The sequence below is a fragment of the Acomys russatus genome, chromosome 29 (genome assembly GCF_903995435.1).
Source record: "Acomys russatus chromosome 29, mAcoRus1.1, whole genome shotgun sequence".
Lineage (NCBI taxonomy): Eukaryota > Metazoa > Chordata > Mammalia > Rodentia > Muridae > Acomys > Acomys russatus.
In genome coordinates this window covers 20,994,290-21,007,068 of record NC_067165.1, presented here as the reverse complement: position 1 = coordinate 21,007,068, position 12,779 = coordinate 20,994,290, and the positions used below count along the sequence as shown (strand labels likewise).

At 42.5% G+C, this 12,779-nt stretch overlaps 1 protein-coding gene across 2 annotated transcripts in view; it reads right to left on the bottom strand.

Annotated features, from left to right (window-relative positions):
* The window catches only part of Kiaa0319l (KIAA0319 like), a 106,999-nt gene that overhangs the window by 62,841 nt on the left and 31,379 nt on the right, over nt 1-12,779 (bottom strand). For both annotated transcript variants that reach the window (XM_051171166.1, XM_051171164.1), the window contains exon 3: nt 2,013-2,521. In XM_051171166.1, coding sequence (XP_051027123.1) covers nt 2,013-2,521 — 509 coding nt within the window. The remainder of the gene's footprint in view (nt 1-2,012; nt 2,522-12,779) is intronic.

The window sequence follows — 12,779 nt, the reverse complement described above, 5'->3', positions numbered from 1 at the left end:
GAAATAATCAAACTCCAGGCTGAAATCAACAAAATAGAAACAAAGAGAACAATACAAAGAATCAATGAAACAAAGAGTTGTTCTTTGAGGCTGCTTATATGCCAATACCTATAACCCCTAAGGAAATAGAAGTAGTCCTTTAGAATACCCAGGGCCAGATGGTTTTAGCACAGAATTCTGTCAGACTTTCAAAGAACAGCTAATACCAATACTCTTCAAATTATTCCACAAAACAGAAATAGAAGGAACATTGTCAAATTCATTTTATGAGGCCACACAATGGAGTATTTATTACTCTGCTGTTTAAAAAAAAAAAAGCATCATGAAATTTTCACACAAATGGGTGGAACTAGAAAAAAATCATTCTGATGTAGCCCAGACACAGACAAACATGGTGTGTACTCACTTATAAATGAATGTTAGCCACAGAGTACAGGATAACAGAGCTACTATCCACAGACCCAGAGAAGCTAAGTAACAAGGAGGCTCAGGAGGGACATGTGAGTCTTTGAAGACGAAACATAACAGGCATCGAGGTTGAGTTGGAGGTGGTCTGGGTGGAGGGGGAGGGCAGATATCATGGTGGATTGGGGCAGGTGGGTACCGGCACCAGGCACAGATGTGGTGTGCACATATACATGGAGACAGAAACTCACACAAATAATTAAGTCTAAAAAAAAAAAAAAAGAAGAACATGATGGCATGTAGCCACCTGTACAGACAACCAGTTCTATTTTTGAGGTCTACTGTCATTCCCTGCCTAAACTCCTTAAGGACTCCCCACTGCTGAGTTGTAGAGCATGTGCCTAACATGCCACAATCACCCACAGACCATGTCTTACATGCCTTCACACTTCTAGTGCTTAGAGAAGTATGTCATGCTGATGGCAGATTTCCATAAACGGTTGTAGGCATATTAAACCAAGGGTGGTGATCTCTTAACGCTTCACTGAAAGATTTCCCTAGATGGTAAAGCTGGATTCCAACCCTTGACCTGCTGCTCATTAGTTGCATGATTACAGGCAAAACGCTTAACCTCCTTGGGCCTCGGTTTCCTCACTACTAAAGCAAAGCTAAAAATAGTTACTTGGAAATGTTGTCATGAAAATTAAACAAAATGACATAGTACGGTGCTTAGCACACACAGTGCCTGGCAAGTAGTAGCCTCCCTACTCTGATTCAACTTGACAGAGACAACTAGGACAAAATGAATACAAAAATAAGTCACAGTAATCAAGGCAGACTGAACTTAGAATGAGTCATTCCGAGCCGGGCGTGGTGGCGCATGCCTTTAATCCCAGCACTTGGGAGGCAGAGGCAGGCGGATCGCTGTGAGTTCGAGGCCAGCCTGGTCTACAAAGTGAGTCCAGGATGGCCAAGGCTACACAGAGAAACCCTGCCTCGAAAAACCAAAAAAAAAAAAAAAAAAGAATGAGTCATTCCTTTTAATCATTTGCGCAGGAAGATCAACAATGAAGAAACATAATAAGGAGAGTAAACTCTATTGGTGGCATGTCCCTTAGCATATAAGCTTGGTGAAAATTCCCCCAGACACCTCTTGACTGATAGACTTCTTGCATTGCAGTCCAGCAGGTCAGATATTGGTCCACAGTGCCAGGATAGTTCATTCAGACTGCAATAGAAGCCAGCTCATAAGGAATGTGTTTATAGGCAGGAGATGGGGGAGGAGCACCCGACTACAGCTACACCAATCGACTGTTTTGCAATCTGGCAGAAAATACTTCAAAACCATTGGTAGAGACGCACACCCACACAGCAGCACTTACCTGTAGCCAAGAACCAGCTCAGAACAGATAATGAGCAGCTTTCTGCTTCAACAAAAACAGTTGTCAGACCTGTATAAAATGAACATTCCTAGGACCTACGAAGAAACACCAGTCATTTTCACACATCCACTGGCCTGTGAGCACTGGCCAAAAACGACAGCTCAATTGCTCGTGCAAGGAAGAGGAAAAGTAGATTTGAGTTCTGCTCCCTGGGAACCTTCTTACCTCTGCAGAGGCGCTGGGACTCACAGCAGCTGCTTCCTCAGAGTGATTCACGTTAGGTGAAACCATTTCACCGAGATGATCTCTCTTCTGACGATCCCTGTGTAAACTCTGGTGGTCACTAGAGGGTACAGAAAGGGTGAAGGGAGCCCCAGGGAGGCTCTGCCTCCTCCATAATGTCCTGTCCCAGCCTAGCCTCGGAAGATGTGGTCCATCATCTTCAGGCAGAAGGCCCGAATCGGTTGCAGTTCGGGATTTTTGAAAAAACATCAGCATGGAATTGGGAGAGTCTGTCCTAAAAGGCTGGCAGCTCTGGGGCTTGCTACAGTCAGCCTGAAAGCACATCCCTTCCAGCCACCAAAGAGCATGACAGGCAGAGTTCTGGCAGCAGGCAGCCCAACAGGCTTGGAAAGGCAGGTTTCCTTTAAGAAGCTTAAGGTGATTTCCTCCCTCAGTTCTCAAGCCAGCTCCACGGAGTGTCTTCCCCTGATGGCATCTGCCCTCATTAGCATCTAAAAAACAAAGAAGGAAAACACCAGAGGATAAATCCAGACAGAGATTACTGTTCCAAAAGAGCCCAAACTCCAGCATTTGAGGCTGCTTTGAAGAAAGGTTTGTTGTTTTGCTTTACTGAGACAGAATCTTACTATATACCCTAGCTCACCTGGAACTCACTATGTAGACCAGCTGGCCTTGAACTCAGAGCTACACCTGCCTCTGCCTCCCTGAGTGATGGGATTAAAGGTGTGAACTATCATGCTTGGCTAAAGATAGGTTTTTTAAAAGAGTAAGAAACAGTCTATTGAGTAGAGCTAAAGGAAAGAAAGCATTTTGTTTTCAGGATATTTTAGCTTGTAAGAAAATTGTTCCATGCTCATGGAGATTCCCTTCCCTTCTCAGTGAGTTTCTGCCATGTAAAGCCTTTACCAAGAGTCTCAACTTATAAAACAAAATATAAAATAAAGCAAAATTTTAGGAAGGTGCTTCTGATGAAAGTGCACGGACTATGGGAAACAGAGTCCCCAGACTTGACCTTCTACTTGCTTCCAAGGTGTATGTCAGGGACAATGGACTAAGGGACCAGAAGTATAGATAGATGGACAAACTGCAACATTTCTCCCATTGAACGAATAGCAACACTAGCTGAGCACTCTTTTTTTTTTTTTTTAATTTTTTTCTTAATTAGCTTTTTGTTTTGTTTTTATTTTTTTTTATTAGCTTTTTAAAAAAGATTTATTTATTATTATGTATACAATGGCCTGTCTGCGTGTACACCTGCAAGCCAAAAGAAAGCATCAAATCATATTATAGATGGTTGTGAGCCACCATGTGGTTGCTGGGAATTGAACTCAGGACCTCTGGAAGAACAGTCAGTGCACTTAACCTCTAAGCCATCTCTCCAGCCCCTAATTTGCTTATTTTTTAAAAAAGATTTACTTATTTATTACATATACAGTGTTATGTCTGAACACCAGAATTGGCCACCAGACCTCATTATAGATGGTTGTGAGCCACCATGTGGTTGCTGGGAATTGGACTGAGGACCTCTGGAAGAGCAGCCAGTGCTTTTTTTTTAACTGCTGAGCCATCTCTCCAACACCATTTTACTTATTTTTACTTTATGTTCACTGGAGTTTTGCCTGCATGTATGTCTGGGTGAAATTGTCAGATCTTGGAGTTACAGACAATTGTAAAATGCCATGTGGGTGCTAGGAATTGAACCCTGGTCCTCTGGGAGATCAGTTAGTGCTCTTAACCGCTGAGCCACATTTCCAGCCCCAAGCTGAGAACTCTTGACCACACGCAAATAACAGATACAGCTATTTTCTAATCAGTCATTTGCCAATCACATAATTTTGCATATCATGTCATCAGCCAAAGCAGTGGTAAAAATTACCAAAAATGTTAATCAAGAGAGAAATTATTCTAGCTGGGTTTTCCGAATGACAACCCATTCCATACCAAGTAAATAAAGGAAAGCATGCAGTAGTGTCTAATGCATGTAATCTAGATAACAGGATAACCCCAGGTTCTCAACTGAACTATTTCAGGCACGGAATCTATCTTCTTTTTTTGTTTTGTTTTGTTTTTTGTTTTTCCGAGACAGGGTTTCTCTGTGTAGCCTTGGCTGTCCTAGACTTGCTTTGTAGACCAGGCTGGCCTCGAACTCACACAGATCCACCTGCCTCTGCCTCCCGAGTGCTGGGATTAAAGGCGTGCGCCACCACGCCCAGCTGGGCTATCCACTTTTAATCTTTTACTTGGAGGAACAGTCTCACTAAGAGGTTCAGACTGGCTCTGAACTCACTGTGTACCAGATAAACACTGACTTTTGAATCCTCCTCAGTCTCCCTCACAGCTGGAATATAGAGCTTGCTGTTTTCCTCAGACTTACTATGTTAGCCAAGAGTAGATCTGAGCTCCTGATCATCCTGCCTCCACCTCTTAAGTGCTAGGGTGGCAGTCATGCACTACAATGCCTGCCTGAGAATGCCTCTTTAAACTTCCTGTTGACCCACAACAGGGTGTTCTCTTTTGTCCTTGAAGTTATGACATAGAAAACATTTTTGAGAACTGGGAGATAGCTCAGTAGTTAAACACTTGCCACAGAGGGGGCGGACCAGATTTTAGATCCTAAGAACTCATGTAAATGCCAGGTGGGTGTGCCTCAGCAGGCAGAGACAGGAGATGCCCGGGACAAGGCAGCTAGCAATACCTATGAGCCCTGAGTTTGACCGTGAGACCTGCATCACAGTGAACACATTGGAAGAACTTCACGTATACTTCTGCTGAAACACATGCAAACATACGTTTTACACACACACTACACACATACATATAAAATGGAAAAGAGAAAAGGTAAATATACATATGTGTATATGTGTGTATGTGTGTGCCTGTGTGTGTATTTGAATTACATATGGAAAACATGCAATAGGATCAAAGCATTGAGGAGATGAATAAATACATCTACATCTACACATAACTGAAAACACACTTTAACTAAAGCAACAACCTGTTAATTGGCCAAACCAACCTGACTCCCACAAAATATTCACTAAATATCCAACAGACTAAATGTGGACACTAATCAACTGGGAAATAAAAAGAAGATAAACACAGACTTCTAGGCTACTGAGTCAGACGTTCTATGTATGGAAGCCAGACTGCCATTGTTCTCTGAAAAATGAGAGATACATTGGCACCAGCCTAACACCAGGAAGGCAATTAGAAAATCAGAGTAAATAGAACTTCCTTAAGAAAAGATGAGTAAATAACGACTCTGAAATAAAAATGAAGCCACTGAAATACCCTTCGTGTCCTTATCCACCTTCCCACAGTAATCCACAGCCTGAGTCTTGGTAATAGCTGTGTCTACAGTCATTGCTATAAGCAATAAGCTGTGGCTTAGTGATTTATAAGCATTGGTAAGAACTGGGCGTGGTGGCCCACACCTTTAATCCTAGCCCTCAGGAGGCAGAGGCAGGTGGATCTCTATGTGTTCAAGGCTACCCTGGTCTACACAGTAAGTTCCTGGACAGTAAATAAATCAGTAAATGTTGCTAGCTACCTTTGTATCATTAAAACACCTCTGAAATACTTGTTCCAAGACAGCAAGGATGTGGAAAGTCTTCAGATGTAGTTGCTCCTTTATTAACCACCAGAAGCATCATCATGGCAAGACTCATGAAAGGTAATGACCGTGTCATAATCTTCATGAACAAGCTATCCTACTATCATCTCTTTAAACTCACTCGAAAATTCACAGGCAAGCAACTGTATAGATGAGATGCAGTGGACACAGGAAATGCACCAAGTACTCAGCAGTCACTAGCCACCACAGAATATACATTAGAGAAACCCTCAGCTGGACGTGGTGGCACACGCCTGTAATCCCAGTACTCGGGAGGCAGAAGCAGGAGGATCTCTGTGGGTTTGAGGCCAGTCTGGTCTACAAAGTGAGTACAGTACAGCCAAGGCTACATACAGAGAAACCCTGTCTCAGAAAAATGAGAGAGAGAGAGAGAGACAGACAGACAGACAGACAGACAGACACTCAGAATCCAATGAATGTGGAGCAGATCTTGGGAAGAACTCTGTCCCTTCAAAGTTGTCAAGAACCCACAGGTCAGAAACCCTAGGAATGTCTAGGGTAGTGATCCTTGTTCAGAAAGTGGTCCTTACTCATCAGGAGACTCCATGTTGGAAAGATGTCTAACTTATAAAATATGGGAAAGCTTTTAGACATAACTTATGTAGTGAGCTATTAGTAATGCAATCATGATAAGAAATTAGACAAGACTAATGTGTGTAATAAAGCCTTTAGCATGTCACGCATGGTGGTGCATGCCTTTAATCCCAGCACTCGGGAGGCAGATCGCTGTGAATTCGAGGCCAGCGTGATCTACAAAAGTGAGTCCAGGATGGCCAGGACTGTTATGCAAAGAAACCCTGTCTCAAAAAACCAAAAAATAAAATAAAATAAAGCCTTTAGCATGTGTCCACAACGGAGGCATGAGTTCTAAACTCCCCTGGCCTTGGAGGACTTTGGAAGCCACCAGTTCTACTCTGTGAGATCCTGATCCTTAAAGTCACTGAGTATCACTTCTGCAGCAAGTATCTCTGGGATCAGGTTCAAGTTCCTGACTGCTGCCCTCAGTCCAGGGAATCATCCCAGCACAGAGACACCATAACTGGTGTTCATGTAGAGAAGCTCATTGATTGCCACACAAACCAGCATCAGGCAATTCCTCAACTCAGAGGAATATGTATGAGCAACACATAAGGAAACCAAGTCTTAGCACGCCTTCACAGAGGCATGCAGAGGCAGAGGCAGACGGATCGCTGTGAGTTCGAGGCCAGCCTGGTCTACAAAGGGAGTCCAGGACAGTCAAGGATACACAGAGAAACTCTGTCTCGAAAAAAGGAAACCAAGTCTTCTGTGAAAAGGATGAGAGCATTCTCTGTCCTACCTTACTCTTAGAAACATGAGGAGGCTCCAGACACTCCCCTGTTGAGGAACCACTGAGGAGCAGAGGGAGAAACTACCTCAGGTAAGATCTGTATAAAAAAGATCCAAGACAAGAGGACTCTGAACGAGGTGATCATAGCAACCAACTTATTGACATGGCACTTATGTCAACAGGAAAAGATGGTTAGGATTAAATGGAGTAAACTGAATCCAGCTTTTGGAAGAGAAGAGTAGCAACATTTGGAGGGACCACAAAAGGAAGTCTGGCACATTCAGCCACTCAAGAGAAGTGAAGTCAAAAGGTTCAAAATGTGGAAAGCTAAAAGAGGTCTGTGAGGAACTTGGAGAAACATGCCATGAACCTGAGGACGACCTGTGACATGGAGCAGGCCCTTCCAAAAGCACAAGCTGAAACCTATCAAGCCAGAGTTTGCAGTGAGACTCAGCAATGGACTACCAGACAGGGCCAACCATTCTCAAGAAAGCATGTCCTTCAATTATGAAGTGACCAATCATAAACTCAGGCTGCTGGCAGGGTTAGGGATCTGTGGGGATTCCTGAATAAGAATTATTGCTGTAATGCTTGAATCTGAGAAGACCTTCCTTCTCATGTGCATGGTGAATGATCACTAACTTGTGGCTATCTCTCCAGATTCATCAGTGTAAAGAAGTCTCTGGGGCTGGAGAGACGGCTCAGCACTTCAGATCATGTGCTGCTCTTGCAAAGGATGAGAATTCAGTGCCCAGCACTACATGGCACCCAACAATTGCCTGTAACTCCAGTTCCAGCGGGCCAAGCAGCCCTTTCTGACCTCCTTAGGCACTGTACTCAAGTGCACCATCCCATACGCAAGACACACACATATACATACAATAATTAAAAATAAATCTTTTAAGAATAATCTCCGGGCCTGGCTAGTGTGCTTTTGATCTGAAGATTGAAGTGGGAGCTTTGAAGAGAGGTTTGTTTTTTCAAGTGTGTGTGTGTGTGTGTGTGTGTGTGTGTGTGTGTGTTTGGCAATGTCAGAAGACAACTTGCTGGATCGATTCTCTTTTTCCACTATGTGGTTCATGGGAATGGAACTCAAGTCATCAGGATTGGCAGTAAGCAGCTTTATCTACTGAACCATCTTGCCACTCTGAGTGGGAGTCCTTTTTTTAAAGATTTATTTATTCATTATGTATACAGTGTTCTACCTACATGTAACAACTGCAGGCCAGAAGAGGGCACCAAATCTCATTATGGGTGGTGGTGAGCCACCATGTGGTTGCTGTGAATTGAACTCAGGACCTTTGGAAGAGCAGCAAGTGCTCTTAACCTCTGAGCCATCTCTCCAGGCCAGGGAGATCTTTTATTTTGGTTTGGTTTGGTTTTTTGTTTGTTTGTTTGTTTGTTTTGTTTTGTTTTGTTTTCGAGACAGGGTTTCTCTGTTTAGCCCTGGCTGTCCTGGACTCACTGTGTAGATCAGGCTGGCCTTGAACTCACAGCGATTCGCCTACCTCTGGCTCCTTAGTGCTGGGATTAAAGTAGTGCGCCATCACGGCCCAGTTTGGGAGTCCTTTTTAATACAACCAAAATCTCCCTTATGTGTGGACAACCTGAAGGTTTCTTGAGTTTTCCTGTGACCAGCCAAACATAATTAGGATGTGTTAAGAGCCCGCCTGTGTGTGTGGAAGTTCCATGTCTCAGGAAGGCCTTCTCAGAAGAAAAACCAAAGCACACTATTCTCTTTTGTTTTCTAGCTTTGTAAGTTGTTGTTGTTATTATTATTGTTGTTGTTGTTATTGTTATTATTTATTAAATGGGAAGATATTGTGATACTCAAAATTTTGGTGTATTTTTTGTCTGAATTAAAACATCTTTTGTACCTTATTATACTTAAGGGAAAGCCTTTAGGAAGACCTCAACTTTTATTAGTCATCAAATAATACATATAGGAGAGAACAGCTACTAACATGTAAATGTGGACACCCCTTCAGGGTAGTATATCCTTTGCTGAATGCAAAAAAAAAAAAAAAAATTCTATCAATGTCCTTAGTGAACAGGACAGAACTCATTGAAAAAAGAACATGATAACACACAAAATTTGGGGAAGATTTAAGGAACAGCACACACCTTATTGAACTTCAGAGAATCCATATCTTATGAATATAATGAATTTGGAAAGGTTTTTTTTTTCCCCAAAGTTCAATCTGTAAGCAATATAAAAAATTTCATGACAAAGAGTAGCGCAATTGATAAGATGTTTGCTCAGCATGCTTGATGCCTCAATACCACATAAAATCATGCATGGCGACAGGAGATAGAGGCAGGAGGATCACAGGTACTTTTGTTTGTTTTTTTTCAAGACACAGTTTCTCTGAGTAGCCTCAGCTGTCCTGGATTCGCTTTATAGACCAGTCTGGCCTAGAACTCACAGAGATCCACCTGCCTCTGCCTCTCCATGTGCTGGGATTACAGGTGTGCACCACTGCACCCAGCTTTGGATCAGAAGTTCAAGATCATCTTCAGCTACATAGCACGTTCAAACCCAGCCTGCTGCGATTCATGAGACCCAGTGTTGAAAGACTGAGAGAGAGACAGAAAGAGAATATTATCAAGTGTAGCTAGATGTAGCAAGTCACACAAAAGCAATTTATTCCTTCCTTTTAATGAAAAAGTTAGTATTCAGTGCAGTAACATGGCTCAACAGGTAAAGGCAGGAAGTCTGTTAGGCCCACATAAAGGAAGGTGAGAACAGACTCCATGAACAGTAATCCTGACATGCATGCCCTGGCGCTTCATACATGTATGGGCATGCCCACATCCTCATAAACAAATATATAAATGTAATAAAAAATTTAGGACAGCTTGCAGAAGGTGGCCCTCTCCTTCTACAATGTGAGTCTGGTTGTCTGGCTTGGGCAGGCTTCTTTACCCACTGAGCCATCTTGCTATCTCAGCAAAGCTTTTCTTAAAGCCTAGTATTTTAGGCTCTGTGGGACTTAAGCTCTCTACTGTAACTGCTTAACTGCCATAGTAAAACAAAAACAGCCATAATGAAAATATAAGTAAATGTGGCTATTCTGATAAAAGTTTATGTACAAAATCAGTTAACAGGGATAAGTGAGGATAGTGAAAGGATGAATATGAGCCAGGTATGTTATATGCATTATGAAAACACATAAAACAATTCTTCTATATCATCAAAATATCCTGAAAATATTTTTAAAACAAACAAAACAGGCAACAGCCAATTAGGCTTATGGGCAGCTTGTAGTCACTGGCTTACTGAATCTGTGATACTATACCTTCTGATTTTTTACATTTTTCTTTTGTCAAGAAATAGCCTTACTCTGTAGTCTAGATCAGCCCTGAGATCAAAGCAACCCCCCCATCTCAGCCTCTTGGATACTGAGGTATAGGAGTAAGCCAACATACTCAGCTCCTCCTTCCTTCCTTCCTTTCTTTCATTTTTAAAAAAAGATTTTATTTATTTTATGTATGAGTGCTCCATTTGCATATATACCTGTATGCCAGAAGAGGGCATCAGATTGCAGTATAGCTGGCTGTGAGCCACCATGTGGTTGCTGGGGATTGAACTCAGGACCCCTGGAAGAGCAGACAGTGCTCTTATCTGCTAAGCCATCTCTCCAGCTCCCCTCTTTTCCTTCTTTAAATACTTATTTTATTTATGTATTTATTTATTTTTGCTTACTTGGTTTTTCAAGACAAGGTTTCTCTGAGTACTCTTGGCTGTCCTAGACTAGCTTTCAGCCTGAGCTGCTCTTGAACTCACAGAGATCTGCCTGCCTCGGCCTCCTGGAGTGCAGGGATTACAATGTGCACCACCACGCCCAGCTTTTTTTTTTTTCTTTTTTAATTTTGAGTGTGTGAGCACACATGAGTGTAGGCTCCTGGAATCATATGACAGAGAGCTGTAAGCCACCTGACATACATAGATGCTGGGACCCAAGCAAGCACTTTTAACCTCTGAGCCATCTCTCTGGTCCTTCTCTTTTGCATTCTTGGCATTTTGTGGCAGTGTTCTTTTTTCTTGTGATCTGTTTGAGTTTACGAGGTTTATTGATTTTTTTAAACCACATTTTATTTTCATTGATCTTTTTCCTCTGTCTTTTGTTTGCTTGCTTTTTGTTTCATTAATTGCTCTTAATGTATTATTCCTTTTCAGTGTTTTATAGAGGCATAAATCATTGTTTTTCTATCATAAAAATTGAGCCTGTCAGATTTGGTAAGATTTGTAAGCCCACCACTTGGGAGGCAGGGGATCACTGTGAGCCCCAGGCCAGCCTGGACTACAAAGCAAGATCCTGTCTTTAACAAGCAAATAAATAAATAAATAAATAAAGTTTAGCGTTATTTACATAAAACACCTACACAAACAAAAACACTGTTTAATCATTATTAAATGCTACTTTACGTTGCTTACTTTTCTCATTGTTGTGACCAAATACCTGAGAAAAAGCATGGTAAAGAAAGAAAGGCTCGTTCAGCAGAGCACAGTCTACCATGGAGAAGTTGGTCCAAGGTGCTGACCAGGATGCAGAGAGAAGGGAGAGCCAGAGCTCAGCTGGCTTTTTCCTTTTCCCCTTTCTATGCAGTCTAGGATCCGGGCCTGTGGAAGAGGCCACCACATTCAGAGTGGGTCTTCAGTTACATTCAGACTCAGGTGTGTGCTGAGTGCTTATTAATGCAGCAAGCTGGCCACAGAAATGAACCATCACATGGGTGGGTCCATTGGGAAAACAGTTCTTCTCCATCCATTCACTGCATGAGAATAATTCCTCCTCTTGGATTATGAAAAGGTAATTAACCATTTTTAAAATATAAATTGGTGTGAGGGTGTCAGATCCTCTGAAACTCGAGTTTTAGACAGTTATGACCTGCCATGTGGGTGCTGGGTCCTCTGGAAGAGCAGGCAGTGCTCTTAAACTACTGAGCCACCTCTTCAGCTGTGGTAATTAACCATCTTTTTGTTTTGTTTTTCTTTTTCTTTTTTCTTTTTTTGGGTTTGTTTGGTTGGTTGGTTGGTTTTGGTTTTTCAAGACTGGGTTTCTCAGTGTAGCCTTAGCTGGCCTAGACTCACGTTGTAGTCCAAGCTGGCCTTGAACTCACAGCGATCCACCAGCCTCTGCCTCCCGAGTGCTGGGATTAAAGGCATGTACCGCCATGCCTGGCATAACCTTCTTAAACAGACACCAACTCTGAACACTAGTTACTAGAAACTTAACCTCTGAAGGATAGCTTAGTCTCCAAGATTCAATTGCTGCTGCTCTTGGAAAACAGTGAGAGGAGGGGGCAGGGGCACTGGGGGAGTCAATGTTGGATTCCAGAAGTAACGTGGATAAAAGGTGAGGTGAAAATAAACTCCTATTTTAGATCAGTTCCTCTTGCTGCCCACGCCTCCATTGGCTGGCTCTGCTCCCAGAGCTTAGGCAAAGCAATATTAAATGCTTACCAAAAAAAGGGCTTACAGTTGGTATAACCCAAGACTGACGACCCTTTGAGAATGGCTGGAGCTCACTGTTGGTAGGAACATGTAAAAATCAGTTAGAGCAATGCACAAAGCTAACCACGGTCTGTAATGGCGGCAAAGCGAAGAAGCCAGAACTCCCTATGTGTCACCTGGATGACCCATAAAACTAGGCACTAGAACTAGCACTGCTTACTCTCCTCACTCCTCAAGACACAGAATTCTAATAAATCTGGCACAAAATCTAGACCAGGTTCCATAATCCAAGTAGCAGAGTGGAAGTATCTGCAGAATAAATGAATTATTGCCAGGAGGAAACTCACT